This window comes from Prunus dulcis, chromosome 1 (assembly GCF_902201215.1).
Source record: "Prunus dulcis chromosome 1, ALMONDv2, whole genome shotgun sequence".
NCBI classification, from domain to species: domain Eukaryota; kingdom Viridiplantae; phylum Streptophyta; class Magnoliopsida; order Rosales; family Rosaceae; genus Prunus; species Prunus dulcis.
In genome coordinates this window covers 43,602,805-43,626,760 of record NC_047650.1, presented here as the reverse complement: position 1 = coordinate 43,626,760, position 23,956 = coordinate 43,602,805, and the positions used below count along the sequence as shown (strand labels likewise).

The window sequence follows — 23,956 nt, the reverse complement described above, 5'->3', positions numbered from 1 at the left end:
GAATATATGGCAAGTAGTTGCTCTAAATTTATAAGCCATGCTCCTTGGAAATATTAATCCACACGCACTATAACCACGTGGATAACACTTCCACCAGGAAATCCATTAATGTGTTCTCTTTGCAGTCCAAACTTCCAACTTATTCAAGCAATAAAATGATTATTAAACCATCTATATCAACACCAAATGTCAGAGTCCTAATATTTTTATTTTTATTTTTATTTTTATTTTTGGCTTATGACTTTTTTTTTCCACAGTGCTTCTACAGGGTCAAAAAAGGTTTTCAAATAGCCAAAAACACGTTCAACTATTTATGGGTAATGTGCTTCTTTTAGAAGCACTTACAAGTTTTTTTTTTTAAAAGTACTTCCAACTATATTTTGTCAAGAAGCACTTTTTTATATATAAAATTAAAAAAAAAAAAGTCTAAATTACAAAGGGAAGGAGGTTTCTAATAACACACACTATCAAAGTGTCATGGGGTTCGAACTTGAAACCACTGGTCTGCAAGTTAATGCCCTTTTTCACTAGACTAGAAACATTTTTTTTGTGCTTTTCCAAGGTGCACTTGAACTTTCAAATAATATATATATAGAAAATTGTGTGCTTCTAACAAAAGTGCTTTCATTGAAAACGCTTTCAATAAAAACTCCAACAAAAACTAGTCTTAAAACTTAGAATCCTACAATCCATGTATATCAAGATTTACTAAATATAGTAAATTTAGAATATGGAAATGACTATATGCAATAAGTCATTTGAAATCCATTTGTTTTCTTTATTTTCTCTCTCATTCAAATCTTGGCATACAAAGATTATAGTGTCATCCAAATCCCTAAATTTGGAATCACTCTATCCAAATGGACCCTTACATTTACTTCCTAATGAAAACCATACCTTTACTTGGCAATAAAAGAATGACTATATGAACAGTAGTTGCTCAAATTCATGGCTACCAATACAGTATATGCTTTAATTTTTTATAATGTTTGGTGTAAAGACGGTTTGATGTTCAAGTACAAGGAAAGATGTCTAGAGAAATTGAAAAGCGGGAGACAAAGTGGAGACACAACATATGAATCCTAAGTGGATCCCAACACACACATATTGCAAGTGGTATTCTGTTTTCCTACGACACATTCAAACCCATATCCATATTGAAAAGGTGTTTCTTCTGTGTTTTTAACTTGACCATTAAGAGAAAGTGAAAAAGCCTATTTTTACTCCTCCAATTCAACCCCTCAATCAACAGTTTGATCATTAACTTTTGGAGGAATTGCGCTGCTTCAATTTTAGTTGTTATATATTTCTTCTTTGGAAAAGGAAAAAGTTGCGGCATGACTTTTGGGAAAAGTTGAAGCTCCTTGCTCCTCCAACACAATTTGGAGTTGATAATGAAAGAGTTTTTTGCGGGACTCCAAATGAACCTGCCCTATATATATAGTTTTCACAAGTCACAATGTTTTTCGTGTGTGCACTAGTACAAGTAAAAAGGGGACCCTTCCGGCGGGGACTACATATACTTGTTTTCTCCCCCACTATATCTCTTCTTTATCTTTACCACTTTTCTTATTCTCACGTTTGTAGACTACTTTTGAACAAATTTACCTTTAATTTGGGAGATGAGCATTATTCTTGCTCTTGCGCTTTTCCAGTCCACACAATGGAAGATATGAGAAACTGCTTTATGAAATCAGAATTATTATGGATATATATTATATATTGATCAAGGAACATGCATGAAGGTTTGGGAACAAGCTAGTGCTACTCATGCCAAAATGCCAAACAACATACAAATGAATGAACCTTGGTGTGTACAATTAGGGCATATGTGTCCTAGCCTATATGTTGGCTGGCGCATTAGCATTGCAATGACGTTGACGTTGTTGAAGGCTTGCAGCCACGTAGGCCACGGAAGATGCAGCAAGCAAACAGTGGACCAAAAGTTGGTGTGATTTTCAACTCTTGGACTTGGCGGAGGTTTTGTTTGTGGTGTATGTGTTTGCTTGAAATAAGTCAACACACCAAATAGGTCAGAAGTAGGCTGAACTTGGACATGAGTCATAACCCTCCGCCCCTACCCTATATCAAAAACCAAAAAGCCACTTTTGTTGGAGTCTGGACGAATGAAAAGGCGAGAGCGGCATAAACAAATTCAAAGCACCAGACGATTTTCAAAATCTGCAGGAATGTTTTTGTTAAGGTCAAACAAAAAAGGCTCTCCGCTTGGATTGATGAAGTAATTGGTGGCGGTAGGTGGGCTTGCACTCTTACTTTCCACTCACTTTCCCTTTCCTTTTTCTTCTCTTCATCTCTTCATCTCTTCATCTCTTCATCTCTTCGCTTGTGTAGAAAGAAAGAGACGACGATAGCTACTAGCTAAGTCATGCAAACCAATAAATAAATAAATATTTGTAAATGGTTTATCATCAAAGCTCTGCAACTGCAACTTCAACTCAGTTGAAAATGGAAAATATTTATTATTTTCTTTATAATGGTCATCATGCTTTGGCATTAATTGATTGATATGGGTCAATGACCATGTGAGACGGCTATCTATCCACGCATGGGGAGTTTTTCTGCCACCCCATGACATTTTCACATTATTCGCTTATGACGGCAACATATAAAATTCTTCTTCTTCTTTCTCTCGCCGACTAGCCAATCTCCTCAATATAGAATCACAAAGTTCACTTTGTATATGCGTATACATTTATGCACAAAGATCCTCTATTAAGAGATCTCTCAAACACTCTTATGTGTGAGACACATTGTGAAGTCCGGTACATATTGTACCATAATGATGAAACTCGTCTATTTTTTTCAAGTCTTGATTTAAAGATATTGTCCTTATGAAATAAATGGACAAATTAGAAACCATTAGAACATCTATTGAAGAAAACACTAAAATGACAAACATTTCATTGAGTCGTTAAATGACATTATAATTGAGTGAGTTTTCGAAAAACAACTTGAAAAAATAAATGATTCGAATCATTAAAATACAATGCAAAATAGACTCAATAAGAATAATGTCCCTCAATTAAAACTCTTATTTATACACATATGTATATACTTGTCATTTTAATGAAGTGTTTGTGGACAGAGAAATTACACTTAATATTTAGACAGACCTTCACATTTCAATAACGACATTAATTATAATTTTTTTACTGTTTGGGGTCCAAATTAAATTTTTATATATAAATAAATTGGGGTGAAAAGGTTTGGAACTTATCATAGATTCCAAAGTTAAAATGCTATCCAAATATGTGAGTTCCAAAATCTCAATTCAACGGACTAAGGTCACAAACTCCGCCACCATTCCCACTGCTGTCACCATCACTGCCCACTACAACCACCTAGTCATATTTGATGCATCAACAATGATTCTCCCTTACAAATTGATGCATCCAACAACAAAAAAAAATTCCATATTTAAATCTCATCTTGCTAGAATCATATTTGATAGGTTAGCCATGCAAGAAGTATTACAGATTCTAGAAAAATAAATCATATGTTTGATGTTTCAAATTCTCTCATCTCATCATTTTGAAATCCCATCATCCTATTCCTATCCCACTCTTTTACCACACCACTGGTGGACGTAAATTAAATAAATATACACCTCTATTAGTGAAACACAAGAGAAACGAAGCTTTTGACACCTAAATTTGCGGCATTTTCTTTGACATAAAATCACAGGATAGCCGTATTGAATGAGTGCCCACTTCTAACGGACTAGGGGCAGGGAATCAATATAAGCACTATTTTGCTATCTCTGACTAATAATATTATGACACGCTCGATAACTTTTCTACTTTTCTACTTTTCTACTTGATCTAACGTTATAGTAAAATAATACTATCCTCTTGTGTCCAAGTTTTCTCCCTCCCCCCCCACATATAGAATCCTACCTCCACCCCTGCTATAAACTACAAGAATTTGGTTGGATGAGTCGAAAAAAGCACCCCTGCAGTTGATTCCAGCAACCCCTCTTTGTTTCCATGATGCCATGCTCACGTGGCAAGGACGCATAGAGAAGGATGGTGCATTACAATCAACATCACCTACGGGTTCACCACAAGTGTGCACACCCTCCAGCCTCCAGGTGTTGTGTCATGCTCTTAGGACATGACCAATTGTCCCGCATCGATAGGAGGGAAAGAAGAGCAAGGCCTGAACCTAGCTAGTGGCCCCAACCTTCAGGCGCCATCAGTTGATAGCCCCACCAGATCCAGACATCAACACAACTTAGAGACCATTCAATTTCAAGTCACTGCTCATAGGAGATTCTAAGTTACTAATCCAAATTATTGAAAGGAAAAGCTGTATTCCTTGGAAAATGATATCATACGACATTTGCTTTCTCAACTATCAAGTTACACTCTACATCATATTCATATTCATATTTATTTATCGAAAAGTTAATATGGTACTAAATAATTAAGCACATTTTGGGACATAATTAGGATCACTCTCGCAATCGGTTTTGTAATTTTCCTTCTTCGGTTCTTTTTATATACATGTTTAGAAATAGGACCATAAAAGATCTTAAAAACCCAAAAGCATACTTGGCCATCTACCAGTTGATAAACAAATTCTCTCCCTCTCATTGTAATCTCTCTTGATTTCTTTGCGTGCAATACAATACGTAAGTGCATATAGCATGTTTTCTTACTTTGGTAATACAAGTTAACAATCAATTTAGCACAAAACAAATATACTAAAAATAAAATAAAAAACAGAAAATGGCACCACATTAGGTTCTTTGAAAACTGCAATTTTAGTGTGCTATCAACAGATGGGGCCCGATTAAATATTTTATAATAGCAATGGGATACTAGCATAGAAAAGAAAATGGGCCTACCAATCTACCTGTTAAATGAATTTACACAGGATTAAATATTTGAAAGTTTTTACCATGGTAACTCACAAAATTACTGCTAACAGTCTGGGGAAATGGCAAAGATAGATGCACGCAATATATCAGCAGCACATTTGCTTTTCAAGTCTATATGCAGGAACACAAACGTAGAGACGCATATGCCAATGTTTCCCGCATATCACCAATTTTGGGAAGACATGACAAGTAAAATATACAATCTTGGTGACTCATCTGTAAGAGACACTGAAACATACTTTGAGCGCAAAATAGATGAGTAGTTCACTTAGTTTTAAGTTAACGTTCGCCGGTTGAAAGACTCCACAGTTAGGTTGGCAGTGAAAGCTGGGATTGAATTTAACTTCCGAATAAATATCTCAACCTGCAAAATGATATCTTACATGAGTTGACCAATAAGAGGTCCAGGTAGCCCAGTTCAATACCAGCACCATGTTGATAGATTAAACATAGGCCCTGAAAAACATCCGACCCTTTTGAACCCCATATCGATCCAATGGACAACTCATAATGCTTTAGAGAGTAACGTTTCTTCAGAAATTATTTCCACAAAAGAAATACGACTATAGGGTCACTGCAAACTATTTTATTGTTGCAATGCTAATATATTCATTTTTCAATCTACTGTTAATTCCCCACCTAACCCCCAAAACAAAGGGCATGAAAGAAAGCAAGAGCACAAATAAAAGAAAACGGGGAAATCAACAACTACTGTTTAGAACTAAGAGAATCACAGTTCACATTGCCATTTGTCACATCCTGTGAATCATGAACATAAAAGCATTTAAGCTTCCTAATGGAATTCTCAATCGAAAAATCTGGCATAGGCTAGATCATATAAAGCAATGCTCCTACCAGAATAGAAGCATATAAAATACCTTTTTAAGGAAAATTTGCACAAAAACCACCTATACTATAACTATTAGGGGGGTGTGCATTTACCACCTAATAATTTTTTTTTTTCTTTTTCCTATTTCCCTCCCAAACTCTACGTTCAGTGCTAATTACCACCTCCATCCAATTCTGCTGAAAATATCTATTAACTCAACGGCAATTTATTCAATTCCCTTATAATTAAAAAGTCAGAAATAAAATATTTCTCAACTTATAATAATAATAATAACAAAAATTCAGCATCACATCTGGCCTCTCCCTCCCCCATCAGTCACCCATGGTGGCAGCCCATTCCCCACCACCACTAGCTATGGCTTTAGGTTGAAAACCCAGGATCACTCTCCCATGCCTTTCATTCCACACCCCACCACCTTCCCTCGTTGTTACTCCTCCATGAAAACCAATCACCCCAAAACACATTCTTTTCTAAGAAGAACACATTGCCTCTCACTCTCAACAGTGAAAACAAAGTTACTTTGCGTAGACTATCTTGTGGTATGTTCTCCCTAGAAATGCTTATTTACTTCAGCACTGCAAATTATCCATTATGTGTTAGTTTTTTTTTTAATCCCTGATTAATATTATTTATTTTATAATTAATGTGTTTTTACTCCTTAAAAGTAGTAATGGTTTTATGGGGTCATCTGTATTTCCAAATTCTTTATCTGGTTGGTGAGAAAATGGAGGAGAACAAAAGAATTAGGGACATTTCAATTTGATTTCAGCGATTACCCTCCGTTTAAGGAAATTGGAAAGCATGGAATTTTCTTTTCATTTGGCTTAGTTTGAAAGCAAAGTTGGGATTTAGAGTTTTATTTTATTTGCCTCTTATCAGCATGGAGGCATCTGATAGAAGCAAGGTAACTATAGTAAGAATGGGTGATGAAAATGTGGTTGAGATGTGTATATATGAAGGAAGAAGAAAGGTCCATGAAAAATGTGGGTGTTTTGTATGGAAGATAAGGCTATTCTTTTTCTTTTTAATTAAAGGGGCAAAACTTTGTGAATGGGTGTCCAAAAAGTTTTTTGGGTGTGTTTAGAACTATTTAATATATATCTGGATGGAATTGGATTCACACTAAAACTGAAGTTTGGGTGATTAATTGTCGAAAAAGAAAGGGTGCCAAACGAACACATCCCTAATATTTCACAAGGTGTTTGTGCAAATTTCCCAACAGAAAAAAGAAAATACAACTTCTAAGAATTGTAGAAAAATATCATGATCCATACCTGATGAGATATCTCAGGATGCGAGGTATAATCATTTGCCTGTTCAATAAAAATAACACAATTAGTAAATTATGTCCTCTCATTTGTTATGTTACTAACTCAAATACAACAATAAAGGTCAAGTCATAGATGCGGCTGTTGTTCCATTCTCATTGAAATCTGAAGGAGTAAAGTACTATTCAAAATGAGCTCATTATTGACAGCGTGAGAAAATGAATTTTTATAAAATGCTGTCTTACCAAAATATTTGTGCTCCCTGATTCATATTCAAATTCAAGTTTCTCATCATCACTTTGAGCATATATAGATTGGAGGGTAAAACGTGTAACGGGGATTCCATTGGGACGCTGGTGTTCATCCATTACAATCTGCCAAAATTGGAATAAAAAGATAAGCATTACACATTAAACTTTAGCATCAGAGAAGCTTTTAGCATGTTAACATGAAGACACTGCATGAAAATGTACTTCTATTAGTTATCTTTGTGAGTGAATCTATGCTCAATTATAAATTCTAGAACAAGCAGTCCACTTGAGGTACAATCATAACCTTTAACAGCCAAATAATTACTAAAACACATCAAAAATACAAAACATAAATATCTCAACTAGCATCCAAATCTGCATAAGAAAAGAAAGATGGTACATCTCTAAACTCTTTTAGATACCAATGCCCACAAAGATAACTAACATACTACAACGCCACAAGACTTTCACCGTTCCCTCTACCAAAAGCATAATGTTCCTCATAAATTAAGAAAGACATGAATCCTGGATCCCACAACTCAACCTTACCCCCCACGAAATAGATTATTCCATATTCCCTATGCAATTAAGCAGTGGAGAAGAGTCTCAAGTCGAGACTCAACTTCCTCTTTGCACATGACACAAAACATTGCACCTCCTTAAAATATTATCATAAGTATCAACTATTTAATGAGCAATTATCCAAGCAACACTTGTACTTTACAAAGTAATTCAACCTTCCAAATCATCTCGGATGGTAGAAATTAGAAGAAATGTTTCATCAATCAACTAATAAGAATGGTAAATCACAAGAATGTACTTGAATTCCAATTTTCAAAGAATGTAATTTGAAAGGATAGGATACTATACTTTTTCAAACATCGATATCAAGGAATAAAGCTCACCAAATTCAAGATGTTAACTTCTATGGAAATTGAAATTCCAACCCAATGGAATCAAAGAGGAAACAATCAAATTAGAAATTGACACAACATGGGCAGATGACAACCCACAGGGATGCAGGAATAATAATCACAAAGAAAACCCTCTACTCCACTTATCATCCCAAAATCTGATACTCATTCACCACAGCTAAACGAAGATTATAACCTTGTGACATTTTCTTCTGAACGGCATAAACGTGAACCTCTAACCACCACATTTGAGTTTCATCTACGAGAATGCAGGCCACATTTACCACAGATACATACTGCAAAAACTTCTTCAGAAAATCCAAATTATTTTTGTACCAAATTACACCCCACGCCTTCCTTCTCTCCAGATCTTGACACCATTTCATATCTTACCTACTACTGGTGCATCTTCTTTTCTGCCTTTCTTAGCTTCTAAATCCTTTTAGCTACTTTCTTGGAATTCAGGAAAAAAAACCGCACAGTAAGTCAGCAAACAACCTGATCTGATTGCACTAAACTAAGTGCACTATCTAAATGCCCTTTTCCAGTCATCTACCATTCTTTCCCACTTTTTCCATAATGAAATCCAATCAATCAATTGCTAAAGGATTTAATCATTTTCCTCACTAAATTGATTAGAGATAGATCCATAGAAAATAAGAACAGTAGAAAAGTATTCTCACCATTTATCACAGATTTAAAGGGGAAGATGCTACTTCAAATAATCCTTATTAGAAAATATTTTTAAGCTAAATGAGATTATATGGCGTGTTTCCCACTGTAGCTTTCCAGTATAACACAAACACCCACTGTATCATTGTTCTCTTCCTTGATAACCTTGGAGTAGCATATAAATGGCAGACAATATATTATTTTGTGCACAAGAACGAAACATTAAAAATGGCCTAGGAATGATATATTTTAGAACAAAATTTTTGTGGAATAATATATTTTAGACCAATATTTTTGTGGAATGATATATTTTAGAAAATATTTTAGCCACAAAAATATTGGTCATGATCTCAACTCTCTTATGGTCTCAAAAGAGATAATATTATCCTTTTCTATCAATGTTAATGTAAATAGAAGCTACTTAGTAAATCAAATCAGCATGTCTGATGAACATAAACAAAATCGATTTGCATATGCTTGAGCCTTAGTGTTAGTAAAGGATAGAAATATGAACTTTTAGCCTCTAATAAAAATTAAACAAAAAAGGATCTTGGTTGAACAACACAATGAAATGCCTCAATACATAAGTTTTTTCCTAAGCATTGACATTTAGTACCTTGGAAAAATATAGAATAAATATACACTTGTGGCATACTAATACCTATGCATCCAACAATTGAAGGTAAGGTATTGTTCTGTGGCTTAAATAAATCAGTTTCACACACTCGCTGGTAGAGATATAGAAAGACAAATGCATCTTACACACAATATAAGATTTTTTTCAACTCATACTCGGAAACCAGATATTTGTTTAAAATTGTTTTTAAATTGGGAAATAGGAAACCTTTTACCATCTCTATAAGTACTTCATTAATTTTCATATACCATCTCTACATATTTTGTAATTGCAATTTCTTACTATAATGATTACTGTGTTAACTGGAAAACTAGTCATATGAAAATATAAGGAACAATGAGCAACGCATATTGTATACCTTGTAACCAAAAAGCTCACAGCATGCCCTCCTGAACACTGAAATTCTGTCCGCAAAAACAGTTTTGTACCTGTTTCATGGACATATTCAAATGTTCAACCAAAAGGCAGCGTTGTAGTTTTCATGAAATTGTGAACAAATGATGCATAAGATTTTTTTACAAAAAGAAATACATATTGGTCTCCTAAAAGCTTAAGTTAATAGGCAATAATGCAATAACTATATCAAGCATAAGAGACAAACAGTCCCCACATAGTAGGCCCGGCCAATAACCTAAATCACATCCAATCTTCTTACACTTGAAGGAAAAAAAATTAACCAAAATGGGGAACTTCAACATTGGAGCACAATATGCTATGCTTTTTAAAACTTAAGCTAAAGAAAAGGGGGCAACAATGGATATCAAGGTTCATACATATTAACAATATCCATCAGTCACTCACCTTTCCTCGCGTTTTTCAAGAGTTGCTATTTGTTCTTTCAACTGCACTATCTTCTCAGATATGTAGGAATCCACTAATTTACCAGCATCACCTGAATGAAGTAATGGAAATAAGCTCATTAAGTAATTGCATGACTAAATTAAACATCGGACTTTGAAAATTAAAAAGAAAACAATATAGAAAGTTTCTAATTACCATGCAAGTTATACCTCAAAGTTCCTAACCATGTGCTTCTTACCTGATTGACTTCTCAGTTCTTCAACAGCCTGTAACTTCTCCTTTGTCTTCTGTAACTCAGTTCGTAATGCCTCTATAGTTTGTTTTGCTTCATTATCAACCGTAAGAGTATTCACCATTCGTAAAACTTTAGTATTTGCAGCAGAGAAATCACCATGACCCAACTGTGGAAGCAAAAGATAATAAAATTACATAATCGCATTGCATGTTGCTGTTTGTAAGAAAAAAAAGAAAACCCTGATAATTGGGAAATCAATAATGCTCCAAACAATTTTGGCACCCACCTTGGACTCCAGCAGAGCAATCTCTGAACCAAGTCGATCGCTCTCCCTCTCCAATGACTTTATCCTTCTAGCTTCATTGTTTAACCTCTCATTAAGCAACTTTATTTCTTCACGTTGACGACTATTAACTTCTTTTTGTTCACATAGACCACATTCCAATTCTTTAATATAGCACTCTTTCTTTGCAAGAGATGATTCAAGCTCCTGCAAGTGCAAACCAGGAAACCAACAACGAACTTAAGGAGAAATTCCAGAAATAAGAAATAGTACAGAAAAAAGAAATTATATAACCTGAAGAAAAGTTTGATTGGATGTTTCATGTCCCGCTTCATCATTCTTTGCCAACTTAAGTTCATTGACGACATTTCTCAACTTATCTCTTTCCTCAGTAACCATAGAGAGCTGCAATTTACCACAATTTCTTCATCACAAATTATTACAAGATAATAGTATTTTTCTTTCAAACTTCCTTTTGGGACTGATTATATGAAAAGTTTTAGTATCAAAGCTTTCAGAACTGATGGTTATTCTTGAAAAGTTTAGTATCAAAAGGCTTATGTCTGACCTTGCAAGTGGTTAAACACCTGAGAAACATTGATCTTATACTGAATTTTCAACTTATATTCATTAAGTTACAATGCATTTGCTTCATAGGATTGTTAAGACTCAAAATACGCTCAAATAATAGTTACCTCGCATGCTATAACAATATTGTATAGATTACCAAAATTAAATATCCAAAATCACTCCATGGAACAGATGCTAAAACAATGTATCCATGAAAATGAGAATGTTAGACAACAGAAAGATGCATGGTCCACACCTGACACCTCCATTTAGAGTCTGATAGATGCAGGGTGCAAGAAAGTTTGTATTTTAGGCATAAGCATGAGCACATCAATTTGGTTTGTTCTTTTTATTTTTATAATTGAAATATAGGTGTTAATTATTTATTTCTTTTAATGAATAATCATTTAGCGTCTAATTATTACAGTTTCCTATTATATGAGGCTATTTTCCTTCAATAATTCATGAGATGCATGTATAAAAAGGCCTACCATCAATTCAATCCGGTTAACCTCTGATTTTGATGCATCCACCTTCTCCTTGGCCAGGGCAGCCTCAGTTTCAGCATTTTGTTTATCAATTTGTGCAGCATCCAGAGAGACCTCCACTTGTTTCAAGCGGGCATTTGCCAGGCCCACCTTCATCATGCTATCAATTACCTCTCTGCATTAGATGGGTAAATCTCAATCATTGGAAGCTGAAAAAATAAAATTCTTCGATGTTCAGGCTGCGAAAAGCACAAAAAATATCAGACAAATAAATAACAAGTAAAAAAGCTCTTTTGCATAGCACAGTGGGGGGAGATAAGGTGGGGAAGATAACAGCAGAACTTATCGATAAACTAAAAAGTACAAATAAAGGCTGTAGAAAAACTTGAAACCCTCATTAATACATCAAACATAACTAGAACAAAAGGAATATTTAAAAATAAATAAAACCCTGAGTCCTGAAGCCCCAAAAAGAAATAAAGATATACAAAGTTGACACAGACAGGATCCTTCTGAACCATCTTCAACTGCTTCAAACACGAAATAAATATGCATGGTGTCATACGGGTGAAAACCAGAATACCAGAAGTCTAGAAATGATTCAAAAATTTCTGGGCACTGAAATCAAGCTCATGGTAACAACTAGAATTACTGATGTGGTACAAGATATGCAGAATTAATCACCAAATAAAGAAGTCACACTATGCACGCCTTATAAATAAATATTAAAAATATAAAAAAAGAAGCAACAAGTAAAGTTTCAGTGTTGAAGATTTATGAAATTATTTATTCTTCTAACCGATCCAGGGAAGCTGGCTCAAAATACTGACATGAGCAACTCACATACTTTTGCAAAGCTGCAAATTTAACAGGTATATCCTCAGAACATGATACGCCTGGAATGTCTTTCAGCATCAACTTCCAAGATGTCAATTCATCCTCCAAAGTCTTCATACTTGGCTGCAACTCTTGTAGCTTGGATAACTCTGACTCTACCCTCTCTCTGCGGCTCTTTTCTTCCAACAATTTTTCCTTCAATAACTCAACATTTTCATGAGAAGATTTCAGCTTTCTTGCTTCCCTCACTTCAGCATCCTAGTAAAAATTCATCGAACAAACAATCAGATAGTCATAAGAGGAATGAGTTTCATGAAACAACAAAACGATCAGTAGAACACAGCATACATTAAATCTGTATCATGAGATACTTATTTCAGACTCAAAGGTCAAGACCCAAACTACATTGTGCTACATCAGTTTTGTTTCAGAGCAAAAAGTCTACCCTCTTGCAGCAAGGTTCTACTTTTTATTGTGTGTAATGAGCATGGCCCAGTACTACGAAAATGAACTCAACGTAGGTACAATTGGCCACCAATTAAATGACACGTAGAATTAATAACAGGACCACCAAAAAGAAAAACGATCCTCATATTCCTGTCGCATAGAGCCTGATTTTTGTGCATCCCTTTAGGCATCAGTGTTCAGAGTTTAGGTACAGTTCTTTTCAAGCTATTTTTTTTAGGGTTGGAGGGTTCCTGTGCTTATGTTGTTATTCTTGCTGTTTTGATGTAATAACTATAACGATTCTATGAGAAGCACTTAAAATAAAAATAGGGAGGCACTCAAACAATGCAGCATGAACCTTAATATGCATACCTGAAACAGGATAATAAGTGAAAAATAGAAAATGTATAAGTGATAAAAAAGAAAGTAAAGGAGTCTATTATGAAAAACCATGAATATGTACATGTGTGTGTATTCATGCAGAAAGGCATATAAATCAGGCAAAGTGCACTCTAGCTTTACAAATATTATTCGATAGACAGGAAAGATCAAGATTGTAAACTTACATAGTTTCTTAGTTCTTCTTGCAGATGTTTAACCAAAATATCATCCGTAGATTTAACTTCTTGTAATGTGGAACTTGATAGTTTCTTTTCTACTTCACTCTTCTGTTGCACACACTGGAAAATAAGGATGATGTAGCATTTAAAAGATGATCAACTCAGGGTACTATAAGTTCTTTATATTAAACAAGAAGACAAGTCAATCTTAATGCCAAGCAGAAAACCTTTCATCCTATTGGCATTGCCAAGGGACAGGACATGATGTCTATATGAGAAGATTTTTCACAGAACATATCAACTGGTCTCCAAGAGGCAAAGGCAAATAAGAGATACATACCTCACTAAGTTGCTCCTTAAGATCATCCAGCTGCTCTTGCAGTAGCTCTGATTCTTTCTCAGCATTATGAGCTCTGCATTCCATTCGTTCAAGCTAAACAAGAATGTGGAAGGTTGAATGACTGTTAATGTTCATATACAGACTTGACTCAATAAAAACCACCACTTACATCGGCAGTTATTCTAGCAACAGAAAGCTCGGATTCTTTTTTCAGATGGGCAAGATCGTTATGTAGACACTTTTTTTCCCTCTCTATGCTCTCAGAAAGATGGCTCAGTTTCCCTTCTAAACTAATCGCATTCTCCTCAGCCAAAGCTGCTGAAGACTCGGCTTTCATGCGAAGGTTCATCTCGTTTTGGAGCTTCACCTGAAATTTCAAATGCGATACAAAGAGTAGGGCAGGGAACAGTTTGGAATTCCAAATTGAAACAGAGAAGAAGAAAAAAATTCCTAGGAAGAGAAACTGATAGAGAAAGCAAATGAAACATTCTTTTGGGAAAATAGAAGAATTACATTCAACACATTACAGAAGAATTTTAAGGTTGGTATATCTTTAAAGTTAGAGCACAAGATTTAAAATGAATAAAGTTAGGAACTTGATTTGGAGGTTTCACTCATGCTATGAGCCTATGAATACTACAATCAAACCACGAACAATTTTCTTTGGGCTTAATGGCATCCACACTTCTGTTGGTATGGGTGATTGTTGAGGTTATAGGCCTAAACTCAATTGTGTATGTGTGTAAACCAACCAAAAATAAATGGACTACAATTACAACTTTACTACAAATAAAACAGAAAGCAAGAGAAGGAGAAAGAAAGAAAGAAAGAAAATTAGTTTACAATCTCCAACTAATGTGGGATAATAAAAATAACAAATTTGTTTTACCATCTTTATAGATGTTACTAATTATATATAAGCATTTAGGCATTGAGGAAATGTTGCGGTAACAAATAGTTATTCTTTCTGATTAATAAATTAGAGGTATCAAATTATCTGAGTTTCATTAGTGGGTATCCCTTAAGCTCATGATGTTTAACACGAGACAAAAGTTTTGGTTCCCCTTAATCACAAAATGAAATGGGAAAGGAAGTCAATGCATGATGTGTTTGAACTTTGCTCCTGCATTAATACATCTTTGATAAAGGTTTAAACATACACCTCAAGTTCACTGTACGATTGTAATTGTTTAGTCAATCTTTCATGAGAATCGTGGACCTCCTTCAAAAGCTGCTCCTGCAGAGCCTGTTCACGTCCCTTTGCAGCAGCAAGTTCTTGTTCTGCATATAAGAATTGATCCAGAAATTTCTTCCTCTCAGATTCTGCAACACAAATAATTAATCAGGGGCCATAAACTTAAAATGGATAATCCAAAGAAAATTTTAACCTAGTTATGCTTGCAAAAAGCAAATGAACCTCGTTATACTTACAATAAAGAAAATGATGACCAAATATATGTTAAAGACTTTTGATTTAAATGAAAAGAAAAAATTATCTTGCAGCAGGGTACAGCAGTTGCAAACAAGAAAGAAATTATCTTGCTCCAGTATTGTTTATGATTTTCAGATTTTGTAATTTGGGGTAATATTGAGTTTTAACATAAAGGGCTCACTTCACAACACAAATCCGAGGCAAGTCTCATCTGGTTTTAGGTTCAAGTTACTAGGAATTTAAATTCATTTAAAAGATACAGGCATTTTTATTTGCAGCCCATAAATTAATATTTGTCTAATCCAGCCCATCATCTGGTTTTCTCAAGTCTAATTTGGTCATACATGACTAAATATTGACTATCCTATTCCCAGTAAGAAAAGAAAAGATTCAAAAGTGTAAAATATTCATTACACTCAAAAGAAACAAAACTTTGAGAAGGGAATTGAAAAGATTTTGTTGGTTTACCACTACTCACAAATGCTTAAGATGTTAGGATGTGGGACAACTATTATTTTTATATTCCAACTCTCCTCATTTGTGGATCTCTTCACCACTAGATAGCCCCACAGGTGGAATTCAGCAATTTTGGAGGTTGCAATCTCAGTAATTTGAACACAAGATCTCCACTCTGATACCAAGATAAAATTATGTTGATTTCCGTTGTTTCCAAAAATAAACCACCCTTTTTTCCTTCCATTCTTCTTTCAAAGCCTAAGTTGTTTTACAAAGCCTGAACTTCTGTCTCTGCAACCATAGCCCACTACACCACATGTTTATTTTGCTAAATGAAACCCACCACATAAGAAAATTTCAGCTAAGTTATCTGGGTATATCCGATTAAGAAGAATATACCCTGCCCTAGATAAGATGAACCAAATTCCCTACCTTTGTCATTGTTTGGGAAAAAACAACAATACACAGTTCCCATATCACCGTATTACATCCTTAGATAATCCAATCAAGGAAAGATATAATATTTTAGAATATTTGTGCAACAATAACAGTGTGTTTGGAATGAAAATTTGCAATAACAATTCAGCCTGCAAGAATAAATAGGATTTGTACCAAACAGACTTACAGCATCGAACTGTGAGAACCATAAGTACAAAAACTTTGGGAAAACTGAAGAAATAAAAACGATGGTAAGCAATGTATTGGAACATCTTATTCAAAAACGCACCAACTTTGCAGAAGTTGTTATTTAATGCCTCCAACCTAGATTGATAATCCGAAACTTGCTTCTCCGCATTGCTGAAGGCATCTATAAAATCTGATTTAACCTGTGACAAATGGGGGAAAAGGTTCATCTTACCCATAAACATACATTCAAAAGAATACATACAATGCATAAAGGTCTACAAGCAAAAGAAAAAGAAAATACTGATGATCATGCAAAATCCATATTAGACAACGACCTCCAGACAAACAATTTGAAGTGTAAATGAGGGCAGACCAACATATATCTTATAAAAACACATTGGCGATAAAACTGGAGGCAAGAAATTCCAAATGGTCCAATTCGAAATACGATTGTCAACATATACCAGAGTTAGCTGCCAGAATGAAGTCCAGTTATGGAAAAATTCAACGAATGAATTACATCATAATTCATCAACAAACAAACAATGATGATATGACTGATATCTATCTAATCAAGGATTGAATTGGGAAGGTGTGCACAGTCCACAGTCCACAGTCCACCCATCACATAATGGTGAAGAAGAAAGCATTCACTTCAGGCAAAGATGCAAAACCCATCAGCCACCTTGATAATCAATGGAATATTAAATTTAGAGAGAAAGAGAGGGAGGAACCATTTGACGGCATTGGTAGGTGCATAGCAAGTGGTGGGAGTCGTCGGTGGGTGGAAGGGAAGAAGGAGGAGGGTCATCCTCGTAGATGACGAGAGGGCCTGGGCCAGCAGGCGGTGGGCTCTCCATCTCCGTCGCCCGTTTCTTCTTCGCTGGGGGAGTTCTCACTATCATCTTCTCCAATCAATCCCAAACCTAACCTAACCTAGCTGTTGTACGAAACAGGAGAACAAAAGAAGCGAAGTGGTGGGTGGGTGTGGCCTAATTTAGGTGGCGTTTGGGGTGCTTAAATTTTTTAAAAAGCAGCTTTAAAAAAAAATTCCCAAAACAAAGGTGTTTGGTAAACATCAAGAATCAGTTTTAAAAAAAAATTGCGGTCAGTGACCGCTGTTTTTCCAAAGCAGGGAGAAGGCAGCTTTAAAAGCTGCTTTAAAAAAAATTTAACCGGTGGTTTTAATGAAATTTTGGCTTTCCCATAATGCCCTCACTTATTTTTCAAATGGACAGTCCTTGTCCCTCCAATTACATAACTCTCATCTGCACTCCTCGAATCAAACTGCACAGAGAAAGGAGAAGAAGATAAAATTTTCGGAAAAAAAAAAAAGTGCAGAGAGAAAGGAGAAGAAGCAGCCCCATCAAATCAAAGAAGAATCCATACTCAAGCGAAGAAGAAGCCCCAACAACCTTGAAGAATAGTTCAAAATCTAAGATTTGAGAGCAAGAGAAAAACAGAGAAGTGAATAACTCTGTAAACATATAAATTATAAAATAAACGATAAAGCAAACCTTACCTTCAATGACTTTACCAACTACCAAACCATGCAACCACAAAAGATCCAAATCCCAGCTTCCCTCCCCACTCCGTCATGTCCAGCCAAAGAAAATCAAACCCCAAGCTTCCCACCAAAATAAAATCCAATCTTACAATCCCACTCACATACATAGAGCAAAGGACCATGAACTCAAACAATCTGGGTTTGGATTGAGTTTTTTGTTTTAAAATTCTTGATCTGAGTTTTTTTTTTTTTTTTTCGGTGTTTTGAGGCGATGGAGAAGAGAATAGGAGAGAGAGAGAGAGAGAGATGGGTTGGGTAAGGTGATGGGTTTGTTTGTTTTTAATTTTAATTTTGTATATATTTTTTATTAATATAAAAATATTTTTAGATTAAATTTTTTGATAAAAAAGTGTAAATTAAAAAAAGACAAAAATTTATGTTGTAAAGTTGGTTTTTTTTTTTAAAGTAGAAAAAGAATGAAGAAAAAAATAAACAGTTTCATATTTATGTCCTTTTTGGTCATTATACACGCTAAAAGTATCTTTGATAAAATTTTACCAAATACTTTGACTACTGACAGCAGTTTTTCAAATACAGTTTACCAAATGCCTAGCTGTTTTTTTTCACAGCTGATTATTATCGCAGCACAGCAGAAGCAATTTTTTTTAAAAGAACAGCAATGCCAAACTAGCTCTTAAACGCAAAGGCGCCATTTCTAAAAGCTTTCCGTCGTCCACCTCCTCTCTTTCTCCCCTTTGCAGAGAAAAGAAAATATCCTCTAACCCAAATTACAGTGCCACGCAGTTTTTTACAAATATATTTACAAGTTTGTCAAATGAGCAAGGTCACTTACCATATTTATATCCCACATTTCTATATGATATGATGTGACATGTTCATATTATATGTTACATCTCTACTTTTTTGCTATTATAAAGCGAAGCAAAAATGGGCTTCACCAAAAAAAATTGGACAAAAACACCCCTGAAACAAAAAAAACCAATAGCTGATGAGAACTTTATATTTAGAGTTCGGATGGGTATTTTCGTAATATCATTAGTTTTGTTGATGATGATCATTATATCCATGTATGGATTTATTTGTTTTTATTTACAGTTTATTTTTATATGATATATGTATATTAATGAATTCTTGTTTTGTAGGTTAATTTGTCTTTAGATCATCATATTCCACTAGTTTCTAAGATGTGGCATGAACAAAGTGACATATGCAACGTAACGCATTTGTACTTAAGGTACCAAGTGTATGTGGATGAGTTTAAATAACTTCCGGGAATGGAGAATATAGCTACTACTTATATGGTGATCCAAATGACTGAAGAAAATTCACCCACAACGGAATTGAGATTATAAATCTGACACTTGAAGCTTTCCTTGTCTTATTGTTTTTGGATAATCCAAATTTGATATTGAAGATGTATCTTTTTTGGAGGAACAACATTGAATGCATCTTATCATTCGGTAGGTAGCTATGGAATGCATCATTATCATTCGGTATGTATATACTAAAACTTAGTAAACATGCTGACATTTCTAATACAACCAAAGTACCATGAGTTCTAATACAAATATACAAAAAAATCCTCAAAACAACCAAAGCACCATGAGTTCTAATACAAGCATGCTAACAATTCAGTTATCCATGACAACGTTGATATGTCATCGTAGACTATATGTTTGTACCCTCTAAAATTCGCTGCAAGCTCTCAACTGCTTGATAAATGTGGGCAGGTCATGTACGCAATGCATCTGTTTGCCCCAATACCACGATTGGCTTAGTAATGAACAACATACACTCGTCATGCTTCTGTAATGAATATGTATTCAATGCCTTAGTAAAAATAACAAAATTGAAGAAGTGAAAGTGAGAACAAATTTATAATTTCACATGATAGCATGAACTTTACATTAAGGAAAATGGGTCAAATGCAGCTCTACATCCTGAACCTTTGTAGTATCCTCGGAGTGGTCTAGGAGACCATGTTGGGGTTGCACTTCTTGAGGGGCTAACATCTCTACTGTATGTCTTCTAGCTGAGGCTGTGAGACAATCTCTATCAAGTCGAGATGATGCAACCTCAGAATTACCTCTATGAGTCCTTTTCATATATGAAAAACAATATTAAGTATAAAATCATTAACGAATTTGGTATACTACCACTGAAAAACTGAAATGAATTCAATATACTGCCACGAAAAAATAGAAATGATTTTGGTGGTATCCCACTGAAAGTTACAACTATTTTCGTAAGACTAGGTTCGAACCCATATATACATTTTCAACAAAATCACAACCATGAATACATTTATATACTCTAAAACACATCCAATTTTTGAAGTATCACTCATAAACATAACATTACAAATCAAAATTGAAGGCTAACCTTGCGTTCTTCACGACTTGGGATTGGTGGTGTCGTTCTTCAAGACCTAGGATTGGTGGCGTCGTTCTTCACCACAATTGCGATGTGGAGTTATGATCTTGGTGTTTCAGATGAGATGTGCAGTAGAAGCGATGACCTTTTGGTGTAGTGTCGTTTGCAGATTTGATGAGGTTTAGGGATACACACTTGATGGGGTTTTCAAGCATGCGGGGGTAAAATGGATACACACGTGATATACTCCAAATTTTATTATTAAGTTATTTCATTAATAATTAATGGGGTGTGAATATAAAAAGTTTGTGATGGGTTTAGGTTAGTGAGGGTAGTTTAGGAAGAAATAATGGGTGTAGAGAGTAGTTTTAAATTTCACTAAAACATTATGAGGGTGTAAAAAGTATGTGGGGTCATATTGCTAAACATGTCTTACCATACATCATGGGTTGGGTCAAGTTAGTGGTGTCAATAGTCACGTTTGATTTTTATACTTACAGGGGCTAGTGTGTCCAGTCATTTAGAGAATTTACAATTATGGAACGGTGTTTATTTAGGCAAAATAAAAAAAAAAAAAACTAAATAATCATATGAGGGTTTCATCCTATCTAAAGAAAAGTACTTAGTTACACATTCATGGAAATAGTCACAAGAAAAGACATGAAAAAAGATAATAGAACCCGTAATAATGGATATGTTAGTGTACCTAAAGTGATGATATTATAGTTAGTGTCCATGGTGATAAAGGCCTTGTTGAGCATCGTTATGATAAAAGTCTTCTAGGCTAGTATGTCTCCTTTGTTGGTTTGGGGTATCTTATGCATTATCGTTGAGGAGTTTAAGTACTCTAATGAAAGTATATAGTAATACATTTGTTTTGCATTGTACATCACTGATGTTATATTCATCTATAAGTCACATTATTTTATAAAATATTTCATTGAAAGGATATACATAGATATCTTTCTATGTATTGTCCGCTTATTTATCGTTTGTTTTGATTTTATTTAAATTCTATGAACATGTTATGCTTTATCATAATTTATATTTTATATTCAAGGAAAAATTGTAAAAATTTAAGCATGATAATTTCTTGAAAATTACCTATGGTCGAAAGGTACAAAATAAATCATATTGATTTTTCGATCAATAGATAATTTTTTATATGGGCAAACACTTATATTAGCTGGAAACATAATTGTTTTTCCAAAAACTTCAAAAGCAAAGGTCAACGTATGGTTATTTAACTTGTGAACATGCCAATCGGTTATAGGTTATCGGGGAGAATTATTCTTAGAATGCATATATAGTAATCTACTCAAAGGGTTTATATGGGTGTTGTTCCATTTTAATATTGCTAAATATGTCTTACCATATATCATAGGTTATGTTAATTTGGTTTTGGCAATAGTGTCATGTCTGGTTTTTGTACTTATGGCTAGTGTGTTTTGCTATTCAGAGAATTTGTAATTTTGCAAGGTGTTTATTTATGCTAATGGTATCATCACCATCATCTCCACCCTATTCTTTATTTCATTCCCCTCTTTGGCAAAACCCATGAGAACCTTATTCATTTTCCCCATTTACCAACCCCAACTTGCAGACACTCAACATTCCTAAATTGTCAAACTTGAACATCATTACACTATCATACTCCAATGTAGTGCACACATTTTCATTAACATTAACGATACATGTAATGATGATTTAGGAGATGGTGTGATCTCCTCATCCTCCCCTGATCTTCCTTACACTACTAAACCCCAATGTAAGACATAAATTATGAGCAATGATGATAAAGAAGATGATATTATAGTTCGTGTCCATGATGATGGAGACTTTGTTGGGTATCATGATGATTGAGGTATGAAGCTGAGACTGGATTCGAGGTTGGACCCGGAGCTCAGAATCCTAGGTGAGAATGAAGGTTTGGATGAACAAAATGAAGTAATGGTCATTCTTTTTATCTATATATTCCTAATTGTTTCAAATATATGGTGATTTAATAACTTTATTGGCATGAGATAGATTACCTATCTTTACATTCCCACAAACTTTTTTGCTAATGGTATCATCACTGTTATCATTATCTTCACCCTTCTCAGTACTCCATTCCCCCAGCAACCTCAACTTGTTGACCCTCAATCCTACATTACTGAACTTGAACATACCTTCACTGTCGATTTCTAATGTAGTGTTGGGGGCAGTGGAATCATTAATCATGTCAATTCTTCGCCGTTTTGGTACTCCTTGTTGGAAATATGAGTGTTGAATTGCTGTAAAATAAATACATAAACACTACAAACAAAACAGATTTTCATAATAGCATAATTGAATTAAAAAAACCTTAATTGAGTCGAGGCAAGTGTTGGACACTCTGACCTTAAGACGAATTACGCCCCACACTGGTGCTTATGGTTCACTAGCGTTCGCCTCCTAGGATACAACGACTCCTTCCTTATGAAAGAAGCACTGCAATTCACAAGGAATTTTGAACCAAAATTATGCAGGAACCTCTCTTTATGAAAACTTTAATGCTCACTATATATGAAAGTTTGTATGTAGAGAATTGATTGAATGAATAAAACTGCAGGAGGATTGCTCTATTTATAGATGATGAAATACCCTTTCTAAAAAGGTATCTCAATCTGAAAAGGCAAACAATGCATCCCTTGGTCTAAAGAGTTGTCACCCCAAACAATGCATCCCTTAGTTTGAAGAGTTGTCACCCCCCATGTGAAGATGTAACCCAATAGATTTTATTAATTTCCATTCAAATAGGAAAATCAATATTAGTTAATATTAAATTTTCCAAAACTCCTTAGTCACCAAGTATTGTACAAGTCTATGTCTCTGGAGCTCATCATTCATGGAAGCCAAAATGTAACACTCGGCCTTACATATCCTGAGATGCATTCTCTCCAAAAGGCATAGGGGCATAATTAGTCTCCATTACATGAGCAATCTTCTTGATAGTAAGAAATATCTTAAAATTGTGGTACCAATATGGAAAGTTATGGCCCTTTAGACATTATTTATCTAGGATCTTGGCGAATGCAATTCCAGACATATGTACAATTACATAGCTAGGTGTTGGATTGTTTTTAAAACTATTGACTTGAGTATTTAAGTCAAATAGTACCTCCCATAATTTTTAGCAAATTACACATCCCTCAAGATGGAATCCGAGAGTTTTGGTTAAAACTCTTAGTGGGATGGGAGACTCCCTATTATCTTGTTTACCACACCATAATAAGATTTATGGAATCTCATATAATAAAGAGAGGGTGCTTTTGCCCATTCACATCTTGATATGATTACTCATATGGTTCGACATCTTGCAAATGTGTACCCCAGAATAATATTGTGAACCACTATTTTACTAGTTAAGTCTTAGTCCACTATGCTTGCTTGTATAGGTATTCAAGTATGAACTCATCATAATAGAATTATATGAGATTCCAACATCATGCAAGTATATTTA

At 34.7% G+C, this 23,956-nt stretch overlaps 1 protein-coding gene across 3 annotated transcripts; it reads right to left on the bottom strand.

Annotated features, from left to right (window-relative positions):
- Positions 1 to 4,762: 4,762 nt before the first annotated feature.
- LOC117625520 (mitotic spindle checkpoint protein MAD1) lies at positions 4,763 to 18,362 on the bottom strand. Of its 3 annotated transcripts, XM_034357071.1 has the most exons (18): positions 18,094 to 18,362; positions 17,961 to 18,006; positions 17,306 to 17,858; positions 16,672 to 16,771; positions 15,219 to 15,379; positions 14,226 to 14,423; positions 14,057 to 14,149; positions 13,723 to 13,836; positions 12,720 to 12,967; positions 11,876 to 12,047; positions 11,109 to 11,219; positions 10,818 to 11,021; positions 10,535 to 10,697; positions 10,297 to 10,387; positions 9,854 to 9,923; positions 7,267 to 7,395; positions 7,028 to 7,066; positions 4,763 to 5,267 (listed from the first exon to the last, which is right to left on the bottom strand). In XM_034357071.1, the coding sequence occupies exons 3-18, from the start codon at positions 17,474 to 17,476 to the stop codon at positions 5,178 to 5,180; spliced, it is 2,154 nt and encodes a 717-aa protein (XP_034212962.1). In that variant the 5' UTR covers positions 17,477 to 17,858; positions 17,961 to 18,006; positions 18,094 to 18,362; the 3' UTR covers positions 4,763 to 5,177. The 3 variants fall into 3 exon arrangements, with proteins under 3 accessions (XP_034212962.1, XP_034212957.1, XP_034212970.1); XM_034357066.1 differs by lacking the exon at positions 17,961 to 18,006; XM_034357079.1 differs by lacking the exons at positions 4,763 to 5,267; positions 7,028 to 7,066; positions 9,854 to 9,923; positions 17,961 to 18,006 and having other exon boundaries at positions 7,286 to 7,395.
- Between the last annotated feature and the right edge of the window lie 5,594 nt (positions 18,363 to 23,956).

Excerpts from the sequence above, each read along its gene's own strand:
- LOC117625520 (XM_034357071.1), bottom strand. The coding sequence starts at position 17,476 with ATGATAGTGAGAACTCCCCCAGCGAAGAAGAAACGGGCGACGGAGATG. Across the intron at positions 12,968-13,722 it reads AAGAAGAACTAAGAAACTAT|GATGCTGAAGTGAGGGAAGC; the intron begins GTAAGTTTACAA and ends AATTTTTACTAG. Across the intron at positions 10,388-10,534 it reads AGAACTGAGAAGTCAATCAG|GTGATGCTGGTAAATTAGTG; the intron begins GTAAGAAGCACA and ends TACTTCATTCAG.